Source organism: Oncorhynchus masou, chromosome 30 (assembly GCF_036934945.1).
Source record: "Oncorhynchus masou masou isolate Uvic2021 chromosome 30, UVic_Omas_1.1, whole genome shotgun sequence".
NCBI classification, from domain to species: domain Eukaryota; kingdom Metazoa; phylum Chordata; class Actinopteri; order Salmoniformes; family Salmonidae; genus Oncorhynchus; species Oncorhynchus masou.
In genome coordinates, this window is record NC_088241.1 from 10,565,372 (window position 1) to 10,587,725 (window position 22,354).

The following is a 22,354-nucleotide window of genomic DNA, read 5'->3' on the forward strand; positions in this document are numbered from 1 at the left end:
ACAGGAAGAGACTGACATTGTTTTCTTTCTCTCTAAATCATTAGGCTACACAGGAAGAGACTGACATTGTTTTCTTTCTCTCTAAATCATTAGGCTACACAGGAAGAGACTGACATTGTTTTCTTTCTCTCTAAATCATTAGGCTACACAGGAAGAGACTGACATTGTTTTCTTTCTCTCTAAATCATTAGGCTACACAGGAAGAGACTGACATTGTTTTCTTTCTCTCTAAATCATTAGGCTACACAGGAAGAGACTGGCATCTCTTTCTTTCTCTCTAAATCATTAGGCTACACAGGAAGAGACTGACATTGTTTTCTTTCTCTCTAAATCATTAGGCTACACAGGAAGAGACTGACATTGTTTTCTTTCTCTCTAAATCATTAGGCTACACAGGAAGAGACTGACATTGTTTTCTTTCTCTCTAAATCATTAGGCTACACAGGAAGAGACTGACATTGTTTTCTTTCTCTCTAAATCATTAGGCTACACAGGAAGAGACTGACATTGTTTTCTTTCTCTCTAAATCATTAGGCTACACAGGAAGAGACTGACATTGTTTTCTTTCTCTCTAAATCATTAGGCTACTCAGGAAGAGACTGACATTGTTTTCTTTCTCTCTGAATCATTAGGCTACACAGGAAGAGACTGACATTGTTTTCTTTCTCTCTAAATCATTAGGCTACACAGGAAGAGACTGACATTGTTTTCTTTCTCTCTAAATCATTAGGCTACACAGGAAGAGACTGACATTGTTTTCTTTCTCTCTAAATCATTAGGCTACACAGGAAGAGACTGACATTGTTTTCTTTCTCTCTAAATCATTAGGCTACACAGGAAGAGACTGACATTGTTTTCTTTCTTTCCCCAGCCACTTACTCATGTTTTACATAATGGTTGAAATACAGTATATTCCATGTTTTACATGATAGACAGATGAATCTGACAGTATTGACCCAGGGTGTCTGTGCATCTTCAGAGACTATTTGAGCTCAGTTAACTAAAGCCCAAGGCATCCGCTCAGGGAGCTAACGTTAATCTTATGATTTCAGTTATAGTTATGTGACAATGTAGTCAAGCAAACTTCATACACTCCCCCTTTAAGCCCCTTTAACCACCTCCTCTCCACAGTCATCCTAGGTCATCTGTATGCCACAAGACGGGTTAGCCCACTGAACTAAAGCCGTACCCACTGGGCAAAAACGGATTGTATCAGCATTGTTTCCATTTAATTTCAACAGACAATTTCTGTGATTACGTTGAATCAATGTGGAAAACTGATTGGATTTTTAAAAAGTAATAAAAGTAAGGGAATTTCTTTCTTTTTTTTCACCCAACGTTGAACCTAAATCTAAGAACATTTTGTTGTTGACTTCAAATAGAATTCAGGTTAGTTGACAACTCAACCAAATGTGAATCAAAACTAGAAGTTGAACTGAGGTCTGTGCTGTGCCCAGAGGATAGGCATTAGCTTGGTGAGTTATAGCAAGTTTATGGTCTCAGCCAAGGTTTTTCATCATGCAAGAGTGTCTCACACATTAATGGGTGATACAATGTAATTGCTCTTAAATTAGCTCTTGAAAATGTAATCTCATAGATAGGTCATGCAGCCACCTACCTCTGCATTTCTTATAGTCTACCATTTTTCAGCAGGCAATCTTAGCATTCCCGCTGAGAAAAAAATGATCACTCTTAATGAACGGTAGATGAGAGGGGATGGTTTGTACCGGGTCAAATGGGACTACTGATGCCACCGCGCAGAGGGCAGTCAAAGCCGAATAGTAATGTTATCATACCAAGATGATTGCCACTCCACAATAGAGGTCTAGCGCTGAGCACTAAGCACAGCACGGAAACCCATATATTAGATCGCACATAATGAGAAAAGCCTAGCGGTCTGCAAAGTACAGGGGGCGGATGAGGGGGAGGGGATTTTTGCATTACGCGTACAGTAGGAGTGGCAAGCCTAGTCCGTTCCTTCGCGCACTATGAACTGTAGACTACAGCTGGCTGTTACGTCCAGTCTGTGAGACCGGGGTGGTCTACAAGAGGAACAAAAAAGTGACAGTTTACTGTGGTCTTACTTACAGCTTTGAATCCGCCACCTGATCTGCTATGGCAGCGATCATGGGACTCTCAAATCCAGTTCGGAAAGAAGGTAAGCACAGCGCAAACAGAGGATGCCTTGCCACTCATGGATAACCACCAAGCCAATATAACCAGACGTGTTAATTCCAAAATACTATATTGATAGTAAATGCAACTTATTATTTTAATTAATGCAGTTTTCTTTCAAATTACAGGAATACGATGTGTTGATATGTGGACACGCACTGGCGGCGCGCTCGGTGGTCGTGTTTGATGTAACCTACCTTTGACAGGTACTGGTCAGAGCTCGTGCAGACGTGTCGAACCAAGCACTGTTGTAGAACCGAGGTGAGGTATTTTATTAACTACCATAATTATTAAATGCTTAATACATTAGTAACCCTGACAATGCTGTATATATGTCCGTGGTAGCCTATATGACTGAACAGACAAGGCTATTAGACAACCAAACTGGGTTCATGTATGGTCGGAGTCTGTCAGGGGGGCAAACTTAATTTGCTTCAGTTTTGCGTAACCTATATGATGCTGGGTTGTTAGGCTATGTGTCTATTAAACTAGTGAAGTCAACATGCGGACAACTTCGTTTATTGAGGTTTCCATTTGTTGTGGTTCTAATTAAAAACCAGCGGGTAATGTGAGCTAACCTAGCCTTGTCAATCAATTAGGCTCTTAAAAGGCATGCATTTCAACAGTAACTAGTAGGCAACTAGAAGCCTAGCATAAAAAAAAATGAACAAATGATTTCTGAAAGTAATCTACTTAATTTGGGTATAAAAGTTGACTAATTACTGATACATTGTTGACGCCAATTAACAATTTAAAACATTGTAATACATTGTTAATTTATACTGTATTTATTTTCTATCCCCATCCATCCATCCCCAATTTATCTACGCTATTTCTTTCAGTCTCTTCCCCGCTCTCACTTCTCCCCTCTTTTTTATTCTCTCGGCAGTTTTTAGTGTGTTGCGTTATCGCCCTGTTTCATGTTGTTTTTCAGCAAGTGAGTGAAAACGTGCCCACGTGTTCTTCTTATGCTCCAACGCATTTCACGCTCGCCTAGGATTTTGACAGTTCGTCCAATTCTTTAGCCTACCCGGTACCCAAGTGTAAACTACAATTTAAAACAGCCCTACTCTTCCTTCCTGCACATCATGTGAAATGTTCCTGTATTATTTCTTACCCCATTATTAATGCGCTTTGTTTTAATTGCGCCTTGCTGCTGTTCGTCATCAACGATTCACGTTCTGAATAAATAATAGTTCCAGAACTAACAGTCAACTGCGACTATGCCCTGTGCGCTGTGTGTTCAACACATTCTGTTATCCATGTCAAGGATGTTTAGAATAAGATATTTTCTCTAACTATTCACACGTTGTCAAATTGGTTATATTTTTTACATAAAATATTCTTGAAATTCTAAAAGGAAGGCATGGCTGCTCAAGAGCAATTGACATGCTTCAGATTTGATGACAGCGAAGTGGATATCATGGAACCATCGGAATAGGATATATGGGCGTCAGATGGAATAGTTTAGATTTGTTCTTGAATATTAAATATGACTGGGAATTGCTAAATGGTTACACTGCCTACCCAGCTTAACCACTATTCATGGCTCTGAAGATGACCCTAAGGTCAGTGGGGTATTCATCTACCAAGGCTTTGTAATGGGTTGAATTTAAAGCCTTGGTGTATTATGAGTAGCTTTTGATGAAATTACCCTTGAGCATATTGCGAGAACATATTTTCAGTATGTTTTCACTAAGTTCAATATACAGTTTAAGTTAATAAAATATGATATTCCAAACGTGAATGTGTGTTGAATAATTATATCAAGGACTTTCAGCTAACACGCATTAGGAAACTCTCAAGAATTATATATAAGCTCTGAAAATGTTAAGTACTGTAACGACCCTGGGTTTATAAGCGCGGAAATCGACTCTGCCGCATGAGCATACTTTTGCGGCACAGTCGATTGCGCGCCGGACCTCGGGCTAGAAGGTCGAGGGTTCAAGATCTGCTCCCTGCTGTTTCATCACAGTACTGTTGTTTCTTCAAGTCCATTTCGTCGTAGAAATAGCCGTGTAGAAATAGCCTCTGTTTAATTCTAGGAATGTATTCATTTTCAATCATTGTTTGTGTGTCTATGTTTTCCAGCATTGTGATTTGTATTCTCTTTGCTGATTTAATTTAATTACTTGGCATGCATGCCTACACCTAAGGGATAATCAATTGAGGGGCGTTCTATGGAAAATAATGAAGGATGTGGAAAGTGTGTTCCAAAAATCACGACGCGCTAGCAGACTGGAACCTTGTATGGAGCTGCGTTATTTCCCAGAGAACGTATAGCGCCCTGAGTTGATTATCCCTTTTATACCATGGCTATAATTTAACATATTTGCTGCTATAAATGTGTTCATTTGCTGATAGAAATGTGTTTAACACCCACTGAAGTAGCTAGCAAGTTTACTAGATAGCTACAGTAGTTGCCGTGGTAACCAAACAAACAGACTTGCTAGTTTAGCTAACCAAAACATCAGTCCTGGCTTGCCATTATGAAAATCCATTTCAACAATGCCAATAATGTTTTCGTTTCAACCTTTGCTTTCAAAAGCAGCTCAAACATGGAACATGTAAGAATTAACTATAGCCATTTAATTTTACCGTGCAAATATACTGTGCGTTATAGGGAAATAATGCACGCTCTAGAATGCCCATCAAGCCAATCAGAAACAAGTATTCAACAATGTCATGGTACAATTAAGCAATAAGGCATGAAGGGGTGTGGTATATGGCCAATATACCATGGCTAAGGGCTGTTCTTATGCACAACGCAACACGGAGTTGCCATATACCACAAACCCCCGAGGTGCCTTATCTCTATTAGAAACTGGTAATCAACGTTATTAGAACAGTAAAATAAAATTGTCATACCACTTTCAGCCAATCAGCATCCAGGAGCCAAACTATTTGGTTTATATTATTATGTTAACACTAGTTGGATAATTTTTCATTTTTCAAACACCAAAACCAGCCATTTTCCTGCAATCTAGAGCCATCATCATTATGCTTAATTCTATTCAAAATGTATGTTTATTTTCATGCATATCTAAGCATACCTCTTAAGCTGTATCTGCCAGACTGGGGGTTATTTTTTAAAGAAACTAAATATGCTTCTCTGCTAAAATCTGGTTGAAAGATTGAAAGGAATGTGATCTGAGGGCCTAGTATTCACTGTGTCCGCTATGGGCATGAAGCCTCTGACTATTACCATGTCAGCCTGCCAGGTTTGGCTTTGGACATGATGCTGCAACAACGCTCCTCATTCACATTGTTCAGTTCACCAACAGCCGTAACCACATTATGCATTTTTCATATTTACTTTCCATTGATGTTGTTAGTTACAAATCTCTACATACATTTTTTGTGATTCTAAACTTAACCTATACGGTTCACATAGAGAACATTTGTTCCATTCAAGGTTTAAAACATTCTCTCTCTCCCACCTCCTTATCCCATCATCAGTCAACCTATCACTGAGTGGCTTTCTATTTCCCAAAGATAAATTAAAGGGTTTGCTTGTATGCCTCATCTGCCTGAACTTGTCTATTTTAGTTCATTGGGCTGGAAATGAGGCAGTGAGGGAGAGCGATTGGGAGAATATTAAGGACTACGGGTGTTGGCAATGACAGTGATTTGATTAAGAATACAGAGGTGCTGTTCTGGCATACTGCTCATGCTCAGCCACTCAGCACTCAGCAGAGTACTGTGCATTGGCGGAGCATAGGATCACGTATTGAGTTGTCCTTTTCACTTTCAAATTGCTCTCAAATTAAAATCAAAAGTGGTTTATGACACAATCGTGGCGAAGAGCAAATAAGTTGACACCATTTAATTCTGTCAATTTGTATTCTGTGTGCGGAGGAAGTTTATTTGATTTCTACATCTAATAGTGTTTCATTTTATCTGTAGCATTACACAGACAGTTAGAATGATGGCATGGAATGGAAACAGCTCAGACAAGCTCCACCAGTAACACTCACAGTTTACAGGCAACCTACAGTTGAAGTCGGAAGTTTACAGACACCGTAGCCATGTACATTGAAACTCAGTTTTTCACAATTCATGACATTTAATCCTAGTAAAAATTCCCTGTCTTAGGCCAGTTAGGATCACCACTCTATTTTAAGAATGTGAAATGTCAGAATAATAGTAGAGAGAATGATTTATTTCAGCTTTTATTTCTTTCATCACATTCCCAGTGGGTCAGAAGTTTACATACACTCAATTAGTATTTGGTAGCATTGCCTTTAAATTGTTTAACTTGGGTCAAACATTTCAGGTAGCCTTCCACAAGCTTCCCACAATAAATTGGGTGAACTTTGGCCCATTCCTCCTGACAGATCTGGTGTAACTGAGTCAGGTTTGTAGGCCTCCTTGCTCGCACACGCCTTTTCAGTTCTGCCCACAAATTTTCTATGGGATTGAGGTCAGAGTTTGTGATGGCCACTGCAATAGCTTGACTTTGCTGTCCATAAGCCATTTTGCCACAACTTTGGAAGTATGCTTGGGGTCATTGTCCATTTGGAAGACCCATTTGCAACCAAGCTTTAACTTCCTGACTGATGTCTTGAGATGTTGCACCCAATATATCTACACCATCCCAACCATGAAGCACAGGGGTGGCAGCATCATGTTGTGGGGGTGCTTTGCTGCAGGAGGGACTGGTGCACTTCACAAAATAGAAGGCATCATGAGGGAGGAAAATTATATAGATATATTGAAGCAACATCTCAAGACATTAGTCGGGAAGTTAATCCCCTCCTCTACACCCTGTTCACCCACGACTGTATGGCCAAGCACAACTCCAACACCATCATTAAGTTTGCTGACGACACAATGGTTGTAGGCCTGATCACCGACAACGATGAGACAGTCTATAGGAAGGTCAGAGACCTTGCCGGCAGTGTGGTGCAAGGACAACAACCTCTCCCTCAACATGAGCAAGACACAGGAGATGATTGTGGACCACAGGAAAAGGAGGGCCGAGCACGCCCCCATTCACATCGATGGTGCTGTAGGGGAGCGGGTCAAGAGTTTCAAGTTCCTTGGTGTCCACATCACCAACAAACTATCATGGTCCAAACACACCAAAAAAAGTAGTGGAGAGGGCACGACGATGACTTTTCCCCCTCAGGAGTCTGATCCCCAGATCCACAAAACGTTCTACAGCTGCACCATTGAGAGCATCCTGACTGGTTGCATCACCGCCTTGTATGGCAACTGCTCGGCATCCAACCATAAGGCGCTACAGAGGGTAGTGCGTACAGCCCAGTACATCACTGGGGCCAAATGTCCTGCCATCCAGGACCTCTACACTAGGTGGTGTCAGAGGATGGCCCAAAATATTGTCAAAGACTGCAGTCACCCAAGTCATAGAGTTGCGAAGCAGTCTATGGTACTGCATCTCAGTGCAAGAGGCATAACTGCAGCCCCTGGTTTGAATCCAGGCTGCATCACATCCGACTGTGATTGGGAGTCCCATAGGGCAGCGCACAATTGGCCCGGCATCGTCTGGGTGTGGCCGGAGTAGGCCGACATTGTAAATAAGAATTTGTTCGTAACTGTCTTGCCTAGTTAAATAAAGGTTACATTTTTAAAAAGTATGGCAAGCGGTACTGGAGGGTCAAGTCTAGGTCCAAAAGGCTCATAACAGCTTCTACCCCCAAGCCATAAGACTGCTGAAAAGTTAATAAAATGGCCACCTGGACTATTTTCATTTTACACTACTGCTACTTTATGTCTATTATCACTTTACCCCTACCTACATGTACAATTTCCTTGACTAACCTGTGCCCCCGCACATTGACATGGCACCGGTAACCACTGTATATAGCCTCATTATTGTTATTTTTATTTTTTGTTAACTTTAGTTTATTTATTAAATATTTTCTTAAAAAATTTTTTTTTTTTTTAAACTGAGTTGTTGGTTAAGGGCTTGTAAAGTAAGCATTTCACCTGTTGTGTTCAGAGCATGTGACAAATAAAATTGGATTTGATTTTAAATGAGTTAAACACGTCCTTCAGCTAACTTTAACTGTTGAAAAGTCTCAAGTATAAATACTGTAAAGTACATACACTAAGGGGTAAAACAAAATGTTAGAAGCAATATAATGTTTTTTGGAATGAACTGCAAACTTCAAGGAGTAGGACATTCAAGGAGTTGGTCGACTGGGACTCTGTGCTGTCATCGGTCTTCCCTCTTGCTTGAGGAACAATAGAGTAGCAATAGAAAACAAAAGAGGCAAGCCCCCCCCACACAGACACACACTTGGGCTGTGTAATGACTTACCTGGGCCACCTATTGAGATGTGCCTCTTGCTAAGTAAATCAGGTGTTAAATGAGGTGAAAAGGAGACCAATAAGAAAGAGATTTCAAAACCTCTCTACCAATAAGAGCTAGTTTTCAGTTTTCCCCTTTCCACACAGACCAGTCTTAGTAACATTTTTGCTTGGGAAATTGCTCTTCGCTAAGAGTCTATTTTGTTTATTTTTACCATTTTAATTGGAAACAATTACAGTAAGGAACTTAATTTCAACCCAGAAATGATTTGATATTAAGATAGCCACGGTTGCATTAGACATTTAAGATCATATCTAGCCATGTAAATGATTATGCTCATATCTACACAAGCTGTTTAAAAATAAAAAATAGCAGTTACAACTCATTCTCTGCCCCCCTAAGATGAAGTTCTCTCAAGGGCAGAGTGTTTAAGTGTGGTACAAAGCCCTTCATTAAAGATAGTGTGTAGACTACAGTGTGAAGTGGGAATGCAGTGAGTCTGCCTGGCTCTCGTTTCAGCCTCGCCCACTTCCTTTTACCCCCACTCCATTCTCATTCTTTTCACTTCTTCTTTCTTGCAGGAATCTTAAATTCCGTCTACTCATTCTTTCTCCCAACCACTGTTCTCTTTGGATATGTAATTTAATGGCTGAGGGGAGCTCAAGCATCCTCTCTCTGTCCTGGCAAGTCTGTCTGTCTCACTGTCTACCTGTGGCTTTCAGTTTGTACTGGACAGGTCATTTCATTATAAAGCATTACACTTCAATGAAGCCATTATACCCTCATCATCCTGAGCCAAAATGGGAACCCAGATGAAATGAGAAAAGTGACTAGGGAAAGAGACGAAGGAGCAGGGGAGAGTGATACATGGAGTGAGAAAATAAGAAGAAAAAAGTAGAGAATCACTGGTGCTCACGACAAGATTCTCACAAAGGCGACACAGAAAATGAGGCCATCTTTTTCTCATACTGCTGACATGACATTTCATTCCAACAGGCTGGCCTCCATCCCTTATCCCTGACAGAACTATTCTTTATTCTGGGTGGCATTGGCACTGTAACATGCTGTGCCAGTGGAGCTGTGCTGAGGAAGCAGATGCTGCCTGGCTGCTCTGCACTGGGGTCAGTCCTGTCTTTAGGATGAAGCCATGTTGGTTGACTGAGCCTCTAGGGAAAATGCTGTGGTCAGAAGGAAAACTTGGAGAGAAGCCTGTGAAAACACACACAGACATGGCCACTGCTACTGCTACTGGCAGTAGTGGTACTGGTGTCAACACTAGACCTAACACTCACCGATTCACCTAACACCTGGCTATTCCAGCCTCTCCACCAGTCACCATCTTCCCTCTAGCTTCTCCTCTTTCCAACCACACCTGTCATTTCCTTTCTAACCATGAACCCCTTCTCTCCATCTCTCTCTTTCAGTCCCTATTAAACTATTCTTTACTGTCTCTCTCGTTATCTCCCTCCCTGAAACCCTCTACTTGACCGATCTGCTCGCCAATCTACTCTGCCACCCTTGCCTTTTGCCCTGTCCAATGCTACACCTTACTCTGTCCCTCTCTTTCCTTCTCATTTTCACTCCTCATTTGTTTCTCTTTTCCCTTTCCTATATCTCTTTATCTACTTCCTTCTCCCTGTTTGTTTACTTGTCCCCCTCCCTCATTCCCTTGCTCTCCGTCCCCTGCCAGTCCTTGGCTAATGTCTCTCATCCCAGTCATACATGTATGCAGCATGTTGTCCCCTTGTCTCTTTAATCTTCTCTCGTCAGGCGGGCCCACCTCTAGATGGATCAGTGGCTGATTTGTGGCCTCCCAGCGTGTTCCGTCTGTCTCTGCCTGTCCTCCCCCCACGTACCCCACAGAGACCTGCATTATTAATATGGCTTTCAGCTTTCACACATTTGCTGCTGACTAACAGGCAACTCCTCATCACACCCACACCTACTGCCAGTGTTTTACCACTGGACAGAGCATGGGGAATGGAGGCTGATCGTTTTAAGCGTATGACTTCAAAGAAGTTTAATCAGGTGTGTGTGTGTGGCAGAGAATGTTTTCATCTCAACATCTAAAACCAGGGACTTAATGAAAATCTGCTGTTAGGTAGGGGTCATTAGAGAAATATGCTGAGAGTAGGTGGTGTTGGTAATGATGAATTATTTGTCCATTATACAGTGGGGCAAAAAAGTATTTAGTCAGCCACCAATTGTGCAAGTTATACTTCAACTATGACAGACAAAATTTTTAAAAAAATCCAGAAAATCACATTGTAGGATTTTTAATCAATTTATTTTCAAATTATGGTGGAAAATAAGTACTTGGTCAATAACAAATGTTTATCTCAATACTTTGTTACATACCCTTTGTTGGCAATGACAGAGGTCAAACGTTTTCTGTAAGTCTTCACAAGGTTTTCACACTCTTGCTGGTATTTTGGCCCATTCCTCCATGCAGATCTCCTCTAGAGCAGCGATGTTTTGGGGCTGTTGCTGGGCAACACGGACTTTCAACTCCCTCCAAATATTTTCTATGGGGTTGAGATCTGGAGACTGGCTAGGCCACTCCAAGACCTTGAAATGCTTCTTACGAAGCCACTCCTTCGTTGCCCGGGCGGTGTGTTTGGGATCATTGTCATGCTGAAAGACCCAGCCACGATTCATCTTCAATGCCCTTGCTGATGGAAGGAGGTTTTCACTCAAAATCTCACGATACATGGCCCCTTTCATTCTTTCCTTTACACGGATCAGCCATCCTGGTCCCTTTGCAGAAAAACAGCCCCAAAGCATGATGTTTCCACCCCCATGCTTCACAGTAGGTATGGTGTTCTTTGGATGCAACTCAGCATTCTTTGTCCTCCAAACACGACGAGTTGAGTTTTTACCAAAAAGTTATATTTTGGTTTCATCTGACCATATGACATTCTCCCAATCTTCTTCTGGATAATCCAAATGCTCTCTAGCAAACTTCAGACGGGCCTGGACATGTACTGGCTTAAGCAGGGGGACACGTCTGGAGAGTGTGGCTTTCTGCCCTGCCCTGCCCTGTCCCCTCCCCTGCCCCCCACACTTACCATGGGAGACTGGAACAAGGAGCTTTGATCCCAGCAGCTCACATCAGCAACTTCTGTCAATACAAAGGAACAGATGGCCATGGAGCAGTATCCTTGGACTGAGTAATCCTTAAGCTCACTCCCTCTCACATTATACCTGCTATACTGCCTTTAGATACCAATAATCAGCTCTGGAATCTACATAACGACAAATGAGGAAGCTGAGTTGTTTTGTTTTGCTGGTGGCAGACATTGCAAGTTGCAGTGCAACTAACTGAGATTTGTCTCAGGCTGATGATCATGCAATCTACAGCTCCAGTAGTCTGCGACCCATCTGAAGTTCAGTCGATCTCATCTTTAGAATCTTGCAAGTCACACACCGCGGTGGTGGATAGATCTGGATTGACTGGAGCGATTTGGAAGGATGACAAAAGGCATAATGAGGCAGATCACTTAAAAGGGTTTCACTTTATCCTTTCTAAAGTGAGCCAGGAGTCATGTAGTTAGCTGTGAAATAGAGAGGGTCATGGTGTATGTGTGTGTTTGTGTGTGTGTGTGTGTGTCCCAGTGTTTTATGCCCCAGTGTGTATGTGGGAAGGTGGGATTTAACACTGTGAAGTTGTTCTGAGCATAATGAAATACTGGCGTGTTCTCTGTTTGGCTTGAGGGTGTCTGCTGTCGCCGATCAATGACAGAAATGAACCATGTCTCTGAACCTCGCCTGCCCAGGCTGACAGAGGTGAACAGCAATAATGAGTTGATCTGGAGAGCTGTTCATAAAAGCTTGCGTTGGCTCTTCTATATTTTATGATGTATTACTAAAAAACCACCACACCTCATTTCAGTTTGATATGAAATGTCACAGGTTTGTCGCTAGTCCGCTACACAGTGGAATTTTAATCATCTTTCATGTAAATATGCTTTTATGTTTTCCAGCTAGAAAGTGTACTGTTTGGGGCCAGAAACAGCGACTGTGGCCCAAAGCTTTGAGGCCATGAATTGCTTCAAAAGGCGTTTTGGACAGGATGTGGAGAAACAGGACCAAAAGCTGTCAAAACCAAGATGGGATACACCCAAAAACAAGGTGATGGAAGTTTTGATGGAATGTATCAATTTAGCAATAACTTACTTTGTTAAATCACACAGTCATTAACCCTCTTCTTTTTTCTTTCTTTCTTTCTTTCTTTCTTTCTTTCTTTCGTTCTTTCGTTCTTTCTTTCTTTCTTTCTTTCTTTCTTTCACATGAACAACACACAGGTGCCCACAGACCGGACCATGGTGGTGGGTGGCAGGCAAGGTGGGGGCTGTAAAGGTTTCAACCGTTCAGGACATACCCTGAGGAAACGGCGCCAGCGCTACGTGGAGAAGGACGGCAAGTGCAACGTGCATCACGGCAACGTGCGTGAGAAATACCGCTACATGACAGACATCTTCACTACCCTGGTGGACCTGAAGTGGCGCTTTAACCTGCTGGTGTTCACCCTGGTCTACACAACCACCTGGGTATTCTTCGGTCTCATCTGGTGGCTCATCGCCTACATCCGCGGAGACCTGGACCACACCGACGATGGAGACTGGATCCCCTGCGTCAACAACCTCAACGGCTTCGTCTCCGCCTTTCTCTTCTCCATCGAGACGGAGACCACCATCGGCTACGGCTACCGGGTCATCACTGATAAATGTCCAGAGGGGATTCTCCTGCTTTTAGTCCAGGCCATCCTGGGCTCCATTGTCAATGCCTTCATGGTGGGATGCATGTTCGTCAAGATCTCCCAGCCAAAGAAGCGAGCCGAGACTCTCATGTTCTCCCACAAGGCGGTGATCTCTGTGAGGGACAGCAAGCTGTGTCTGATGTTCAGGGTCGGAGACCTAAGGAACTCACACATCGTGGAGGCCTCCATCCGGGCCAAGCTGATCCGCTCCAAGCAGACCAAGGAAGGGGAGTTTATCCCTCTCAATCAGATGGATATCAATGTGGGCTTCGATACGGGGGACGACAGGCTCTTCCTGGTGTCGCCACTCATCATCTGTCATGAGTTCAACGAGGGCAGTCCCTTCTGGGAGATCTCACAGGAACAGCTGGAGAGAGAGGAGTTTGAGGTAGTGGTCATCCTGGAGGGCATGGTGGAAGCCACAGGTGGGTTCATCTAATTTAAGGTTCGGACCTAGGGAGAATAAGATGATCCTAGATCTGTGCCGACAAACTTCTACCTTGTGAGATTTTTATTGTAATCATAATCATGTAGAAAATGATTATTAAAATGACATTAATAACACTATAAGTACAGGTACTTTAACGTATAATATGAGAATCTAATGCAGGTTTGTGTGACATTGTTTATAAGCATTCATTCACTTGGTGGGATGAAGAGGATGCAGTCGTCAAGGAATCACTCGAGACTTGCAGGGTATCACCAATTAACGTTGGCTGTGAATGCATTTGACAAGGACTGCAATTACACTGTCCTAAATGGCCACAACATTGTCCTGTACGCTAATGTCGTGTCTTTGGCTATGCCGGATTAAGTGATATGACATGCTATTCTATAAAATAATTTCTCCATAATTGATATCACCTGATTGAGCTAATCATGTAAATGTAATTAACTAGAGAGTTGGGCACCACAAAATAATAGTTATAGAGCTGTTATCTTCCAAATAAACTCTTAAAGACCTAGTAATATTTTACATCAATAGCAGTCAATATCAATCGTCATCTTAATTCAGTCTCATCTGAAAGTTGTAAATTCTTAGTTATCTGTACGAACCCTGGCTAACAAGTTGAATCAGCATTACAAAATTGGGTTTAATCATTTATTTACTAAATACCTAACTAATCACACAGAATTACACATACAAATAATTAAATCATAACTTGATTACAAATTACATCATAAAGCCCTAGCTGGCGGAACAGATATGACAGCTTGTTACACAAAAGAAAAGGGGCTGGGTTTGAGTGAAGGAGCGGGAAGACTGAGGAACAAAGACGAAGATGTGCTATCATAAATACAGTATCTAATGCATTCTAAATTACCGCCCATGCGCTTCATTAGGTTGGTGGTAGATGGAAGGCCGTGTTGCCCAACTGAGTCCTTTGAAGAATGTCTCTGGTTGTCAATTGCATACACTGTAGTAACGTTGTTGTGTGGTAGATGGGATACTTTGTCTGTTCCTTCCTAACCTGCGATTGCATTTGCTGTTGCTAACTCAACAGCTAGGAGGTATCACTTCTGTAGTGAATAAGAGTTCAAAGTTCATACCATTCGCAACCAAAGCTCACGCTGATGTTGGCTTCGTTCTGTAGTTATTATCTGAACCATTCTGACATAGGACCTTCGTCCTCGGAACAGGAAGTTATATTGTCGTCAATGGCTTATATAGGAAGGGAGAGGAGGGCGTGTTTGAAAAGTTTTATAGCCCATGTCCCTTCACAGGGGCGGGCCACTGATTGAGCAGAGCCCTATCTTATGAAAACCCAAATCTCACATTTTAGAAGCTAAAATCACATTTCATCCCATCACAAATAATTTTATATTCAAACATTTAAATTGAACAATTCCATGTGAATCCGATAACTCTGATGTGTAGACTTTCTACTGTAGAGTTTATGTCATCTTATCATTGATGAGAATGTCTCAGATGACAACCGAACTGACATCATATTCATTAAGTAACACTGTATATGTTCAATTGATTGGATTGTCAGAATATAGTTCACTTCCCCCCACCTTATGATGTTCCCAGAATCTCTATGTTAACCAAGTGTTTTGCAAATGTAACCTCAGTAGGGTAGAGAGAGGAAAAAGGGGGGAAGAGGTATTTATGACTGCCATAAACCTACCCCCCAGGCCAACGTCATGACACTAATATCCTCTATTAGGGTCTTCTGGCTGCTGTGAGAAGCGGAAGGGACTCCACGGAAGCCCGTCTGTGTGTTTGTGGGAGAATCCCAGACCTGTCAATAGCACCGCCTCTGGAAAATTAAATGAGTAGAAGACGTTGAGGGAATTCTGGTCGAAATGGTGATTGAATTGGGTCGTTCCAACAATTTTGTGCCTTTTGTGAAGTGTAAATTGGACAAAAGAAACGTTTGATTTCACCCACATAAAGAGCACATGATCAACTTAATAAAAAACTTGTTTTTGCATTTCAAGAGGATAAAAAAATATAGATAGATACATAGATAGATAGTAAGTGCCTATTAAGTGCCAAATAAAGTAACAGGGTTTAACGTAACAGGGTTGTCAATTTCTTCTTAAATCAGCCATAAATACCCTTGTGACAGGGAGAATGGAAGCTTGTTGTGTGCATCAGGGAGTGGCAATTGAATGCAAGCTTCCCCCCAAAAAGTATTTGTTAAAACATTTCTAGCCTGTCTATCTACGGTTGACGTGTTATGTTTGACCCTTTTAGTTTTCCACCACAAAACACCAGAAAATGGCCAAAAAGATTAGAACCAGCTCACCTGCTTTTACTCTAGGATTTGACTATTAGATGTTCAATGTTTCTGTTAGAAATGATTAGTTTCACCATATTAAAACGAGAGTTCAGTTCACTTAACAGGGTTGACCTTAAAATGCGGGACAGACGTAAATGAATCACTAATCACATGAAATAAATAATAATCTTCAAAAATGACTTTGTCATAGCAACAATATAACTAACTAGGTCTTTACAATGATGGTGAAACTTGGAGACATTTGGGGATTAAGTGGGTTAAAATCTTCCTAGAAGTGACATAGGGTTGACAGAGGGACATGTCAAAATGCAATGTCACGGTCATCATAATGAGGAGACCAAGGCGCAGCGTGATAAGCATACATAAATCTTTTAACCTCTCTGCGTACCGAACCCGTTAGCGGGATTAAATTCGACAACATACGGTGATCGCAATAAAGTAAATTGTTTTCCTTTGGCGATCTTCCTCTGTTTGCAATCCCAATGCTCATAGTTACACAATGAATGGTCTTTTGTTTGATAAAATCCATTTTTATAGCCTAACACAAAACATTTTGTGAACCGCCTGTGTCGTGAATTCCGTCTCATTCCATTTTCGACGACACATTCGATGTAAATACACACACTAAACGTGACTTTTCTAGTCATGTTTGGTTTCATTGCAATCAACTGGTTTGTTTGTAACACAACCAAACGTGATGGGTCATTTCACGGGATGTATTGACTGAAAGAAACCGATTTGAAGACAACAAGTAATGACATCATTGTGCACCAATGATATGACCGCTGTTTCGTTGATTGACTGTATTTTAACCCAATGACCACTGATCGTCTTGAACTCGAGCTGGGTAGATAGCCAATGATCTGAGGTAAACGGCAATATGGAATGTTTATGTGTTGGAAGACCAACCCATGTAGTAAACTCCGGCATAAAGAGGGTCAGGAGCCACGCATGTTACGCACAGCATTGTTTTGGTAAAGCACATCTTCAGCTGTTTATGTATCAATCAGTATGGCGACTAAGTCAGGGAAAGCTAAATCTAAGTCTAGATATACAGATGTACACACAATTTTAGAATAAATTGATCGGGAAAGTGAGATAGAGATTGTTGGAGGACGATTCATTTAGCGATTCCCAAATGGAGGAATATTTTTTGAACGGACAGGACATCGTTTAGGACTGGTAAGTTCTTCTCATGCTAATGCCGTTGTTTGAAATTAGAGCTGTAGCAATATATAAAAATGTAATGAAATGTGTAAAGTACACGTTGGCTATACATTGTGGGTGGGGGTATGTTTGTATGTATGTTTATGACCCATAGCCTATGTTTGTGTATATGTATATATATATATATATATACACACACACACACACACACACAGTGAATTAGAGGGAGCATGGCTGAGATGCGTGTGTCTGCCGCTCCACCCCACCCCCACATGAAATAGCCTATTTGAGGCTGTTAAATGGAGAGCTGGCCCACAACAATGGCCAAAGTGAAATGGAGACAGTAGATACAGCTGGTCTGTTGTAATATAATAAAGACAGTAGATCTAGCTGGTCTGTCATAATATAATAGAGACAGTAGATCTAGCTGAAATGTTATAATATAAAATAGACAGTAAATCTAGCTGGTCTATCATAATATAAATGAGGCAGTAGATCTAGCAGGTCTATAATAATATATTCAACCCTATGTTCCCTGTCCTCTATATATATCTGTTTATTATACCTGTTGATACAGGGCTCATATGTGAAACTATATTAACTGAACATTTTTTTTCACAGTGACACTGACTCCGAATGGGTGCCCCCAGTGCCAAGGTGTCCATCCCCCACTGAAGCTGGTTCATCCAGCTCCTGCCACAAGTGGTGTTCATCTGTCCAAATGTATTACTGCAGGCATGGATATGCCTCAGGGCCAAAAGGGCACAGCATGGAGGCGTCGCTGTGTTCTCTGCAAAATGAAGTCCCCCATCACCTGCACCACATGTTTGTGGTGCAGGTGATGTTGTGCATCGCCCCACGGACCTCCTGGTTGCAGCCGGTTACGACAGAGCCTAGGCGGGAACCCAGAGTCTCTGGTGACACAGCTGGCGCTGCAGTACAGCGCCCTTAACCACTGCGCCACCCGGGAGGCCCTCAGCAGCACAATATTGTGTAGAGGACTGAGGGTCTTCCAAATATTGAAAGTGTTATTTTGTAAATGTATATATATTTGTTCATGTTTTTTCTCCATTTGTTTTTTTTTTTGGGGGGGGGTGTTAGAATACCATTTTGGTATTTTGTATATAGTTACCCCATTCAAAATGTATAACTTCACCAATTTGGCCACTTGGGTACATTTGGGCTACTTGTGTGGGACACCTGGGTGACTTCATGATAAATGTCATGTAGCACACTCATTTTGGAAGTTATCATTCTGAAACTTTGCACAAGTACTGTTGCCCTCATGTTTTTCACTGAAATTGTCCTCATCATCCTATCTGAATGTTTGTTTTGTCTTGTTCATTTTAAAGATGATGATACAACAATAAAAATTAAAACTAGTTTTTTTCATTGTATTATCTAAACCAGATCTATTGTGTTATATTCTCCTACATTCAATTCACATTTACACAAACTTCAGAGTGTTTTCTTTCAAATGAAACCAAGAATATGCATATCCTTGGTTCTGGGCCTGAGCTACAGGCAGTTAGATTTGGGTATGTCTTCAGGCGGAAATTGAAAAAAGTAGGGGGTAGCTGTAATTAAAAGAACAAACACTGAACAAAATGAACCATGAAGCTATATGTCTAGTGCAAACAGGCAATTAAACATAGAATAACAACCCACAAACTAGCCAAGTAATATGGCTACCTAAATATGGTCCCCAATCAGAGACAACGATAAACAGCTGCCTCTGATTGAGAACCAATCTAGGCAACCATAGACATAAAAACACCTAGACTAGAAAAACCCCATAAACATACAAAAACCCAGAGACAATACAAAACTACACAAACCACCCTTGTCACACCCTGACCTAAGCAAATAATAAAGAAAACAAAGATAACTGAGGTCAGGGTGTGACAAGCAAGCCTTTAGTCATCTCATTTATTGAATTATCCATATGGTCTATATTAAAGGGCACTTAATTTAATATAACAGACTTTTAAAAATAAATATTGGTGCACAATTTCTACTTAAAATATCAATGGGACACAAAAGGCACTCTTTTCATGGAATGACCCAATTCCATTTCCCACCCTATCCCTCCCACTGGCAAGGATTATCGGTCCAGGAGTGGGCGGTGGCAGTGAACTGAACCACTGCTCAAAGACACACTGCGGGTGATTTACCTTTGGGTTTGTTCATGAGGATGCAGACCGGGTGGGTGTTATTGCTTCAGATTTGTTTTTGATATTCTACTCAATATATAGACTTTGGTTTAACAGAGGGAGAACGTTTGATCCATCGCACAGCAAGGGCTGTTTTTTCCTCAGTATCCCATGTCAATATTGACAGTTCAGTCAAGGGACAAACTAAAAGATAATGCTTTATTGAATTTTTAAAGCTATCGACAACAGTTTGTTGTTTTGCTCTTTTCCCTCAGGGATCAAACCCAATCAGGCCTTGAAGTGGGATTTGCCTGAAGTAGGAAAGAGTTTACTGGTTTGCTGTTAATCTCTCAGGTGCTTAAAGAATGGGAGCTTCTGCAACATAGATGCAGGGAGTCAGGAAGCAAGTGCAGTTGGTGAGTTTAATAAGGAAGAACATGACAATATACAAAACAAGAGCAGCGTACTGGGAATCAAAACCAAGACTGACTGAGGCTACTGAGGGCTAAATAAAAGGGAACTAATCAAGGTACTAATGAAGTCCAGGTGTACATAACGATGGGTGCAGGTGTGCGTAATGATGGTTGCCAGGTGTGATGCTTCATGAAAATACATAGGCTAATTGGTATGTTGATTGTATATTAAAAATCATCAGCAGGCACAGTATGTAGGTATCCCACAGTACACGCACAATATCTATCTATCTATCTGTGTGTGTGTGTGTGTGTGTGTGTGTGTGTGTGTGTGTGTGTACATTGGTCTGTCTACCTTGATATACCCCTGGTGCTGGCTGTGCATGGTCTGTCGGTTTGTTTCTTCATTCCTGTGGATAATATGTACTGTAATTGATGTGGCTCTTCACGGTTTACTTGAGCAGAGGATGAAAATACTCACAAGCTATTTATAGGCAATCCACGTATAAATATTCAGAAAGGTGTGTGTGTGTGTGTTTCTGCATCTGTGTGTTTGATGTGTGTACACGTGTGATTGAAAGAGAAGATGCACATCTCTGTATTAGAACCACTCGTCAGCCTATTTCCTTTTCCCCAGTGAGATCCTGTTTCTCTCTTGTCTCAGTTGTTTTAGTACAACCCTGGAAACTCTGCTAAAATGTTTGCTCAATGAAAGGAGTACAGCTCATTTAAAGTCAGGAAGACAAAGCATAGCAACCCTTAATTAGATCCTCAAATTACACCGACAGAGCTTGGATCCAGGTCTTAGTATAATTCCATGACAAGGGCTTTGAAAAAAAAAAACCATTTAGATTATACCCAATCACACAGTCGTTTCAAGTTCCTATCCTCTATTTCATGTCAGTATTGTCTGTCTCCCTCCCCCCTTTTCTCTCCAGGAATGACATGCCAGGCGCGCAGCTCCTACCTAGACTCAGAGGTCATGTGGGGGGAGCGCTTCACCCCTGTGCTCTCCCTAGAGGAGGGCTTCTACGAGGTGGACTATGAATCCTTTCACCACACCTACCCTACCCCGACCCCCACCTGCTCTGCCCGAGAGCTGGCCGAGCTGGCCAAGAAGGGAGAGGCCATCCCCCTACCTCCCCTGTCCCCACCTCCAGTCCTGGAGCCACCCCCACCAGGTCCAGAGAAGGAGGAAGACAGAGGGGAGGAAGAGGTTGGGGTGGAGGAACTAGGGGATGGAGAGGGGGATAACATTAGCAATGGAGATGCCAACAGGATGGATGATGGGCATGAATGAGTGTGCATTGGTGAAAACACAAACCATGTCATGTGATGATGCTGCTCACTGGTTTAAAACAAGTTCATACATGGAAACAAGGCTACAAGAGGTAAGATTTCAAAACCACAACATCATGAAGATAGGCAAGAAGTACTTGTGCAAGTGACTCAATGTCTCAAAATGGCTTTGATATCAAATTTCATCAACTGATGAGTGTCAAACATAAACTACGATATACTATAGTTTTTGACTACTATTAGAGGGACCAAAGGTAAGTCTTCACACAGACTCATCATTTTTTTATTACAGCATTTAGTGCCAATATTCTGATCTAAAACAACTTGAAGAACTGGGTAAATATGATTTTAAAAGTTTCAAATAATGGTATGTAAATGATTGAATACTTTGTACTAGACTAGAGCAATGTGTGTAAGAATGAATGTGAAAGAGGATGAATTAAAGGAGGCCTGGCCAAATGCCCATTCATTTCAAGTATTTTGATACACGTTTTGCTTACATGTGTTCATTTTCGTGAATGAATATTGACCTTGTATTCAAATCTTAAATCACCAAGTTTGAAAGGCCTTTGCCTTTGAATTAATTGTTTAAAGTTATGGTTTGGATTTCTTGCACCATTTTGTTGGCTTCACAAATGATTCCGTTCAAGGCATTTTGGAAGGGTTTGCTATTAGTGGGCGTTGGCAACCACCTAATAAATAATTGAGCGCTTATCATGGAAATTGAAATGATTGAAGCCTTTTTTGTATATTTTTACATTCACACCACAGTGACCACACAGTTTTTATAGAGGTTGATCATTCACTCTGAAGTTGTGCCATATCGAGTCTTACCTTGGTGAAGATTTCCCTCTACTGGCTGTAGAACGTCATGACAAGAGCAACCTGGTCCTCTCGGGTCTCTCTCCAACTCCTTCCAAGCCTGATCAAGTGAGGAAAAAGATGGAAGGAATGAATAATCAGTCCAATTTTGTTACCCAGTCATATATAAATCAGTCATTAATCATCTCACTTGATCGCTCTCGGATGCGGTGCAGCCAGCGGGTTTCTCCACGCATCGCGCCGACAGAAACAAACACCTTTCTGGTAAGACGAGTGGTGGGGCCTTATGGCTAACGAGACGTGGTGTGATCACAGAAACATACGGGAACTCAAATCCTTCTGTTCACCTGATTTAGAATTCCTCACAATCAAATGTAGACCGCATTATCTACCAAGAGAATTCTCTTCGATTATAATCACAGCCGTATATATTCCCCCCCAAGCAGACACATCCATGGCTCTGAACGAACTTTATTTGACTCTTTGCAAACTGGAATCCATACATCCTGAGGCTGCATTCATTGTTGCTGGGGATTTTA

General features: G+C 41.6%; 1 protein-coding gene across 2 annotated transcripts; it reads left to right on the forward strand.

The window, feature by feature from the left end:
• The first annotated feature begins 2,000 nt into the window (after nucleotides 1-2,000).
• On the forward strand, nucleotides 2,001-21,697 carry LOC135522045 (G protein-activated inward rectifier potassium channel 4-like). 2 transcript variants are annotated; one of them, XM_064947949.1, is made up of 5 exons: nucleotides 2,001-2,158; nucleotides 2,304-2,436; nucleotides 12,436-12,583; nucleotides 12,757-13,636; nucleotides 20,633-21,697. In XM_064947949.1, the coding sequence occupies exons 3-5, from the start codon at nucleotides 12,494-12,496 to the stop codon at nucleotides 20,992-20,994; spliced, it is 1,332 nt and encodes a 443-aa protein (XP_064804021.1). In that variant the 5' UTR covers nucleotides 2,001-2,158; nucleotides 2,304-2,436; nucleotides 12,436-12,493; the 3' UTR covers nucleotides 20,995-21,697. The 2 variants fall into 2 exon arrangements, with proteins under 2 accessions (XP_064804021.1, XP_064804022.1); XM_064947950.1 differs by lacking the exon at nucleotides 20,633-21,697 and adding an exon at nucleotides 17,750-18,519.
• Nucleotides 21,698-22,354: the final 657 nt, after the last annotated feature.

What these genes read in the sequence shown, in the direction of transcription:
- LOC135522045 (XM_064947949.1), top strand. Translation starts at nt 12,494, where the DNA reads ATGAATTGCTTCAAAAGGCGTTTTGGACAGGATGTGGAGAAACAGGAC. An exon ending in GGGATACACCCAAAAACAAG is followed by an intron (nt 12,584 to 12,756) that starts GTGATGGAAGTT and finishes AACAACACACAG; the next exon opens with GTGCCCACAGACCGGACCAT. An exon ending in GGGCATGGTGGAAGCCACAG is followed by an intron (nt 13,637 to 20,632) that starts GTGGGTTCATCT and finishes TTTTCTCTCCAG; the next exon opens with GAATGACATGCCAGGCGCGC.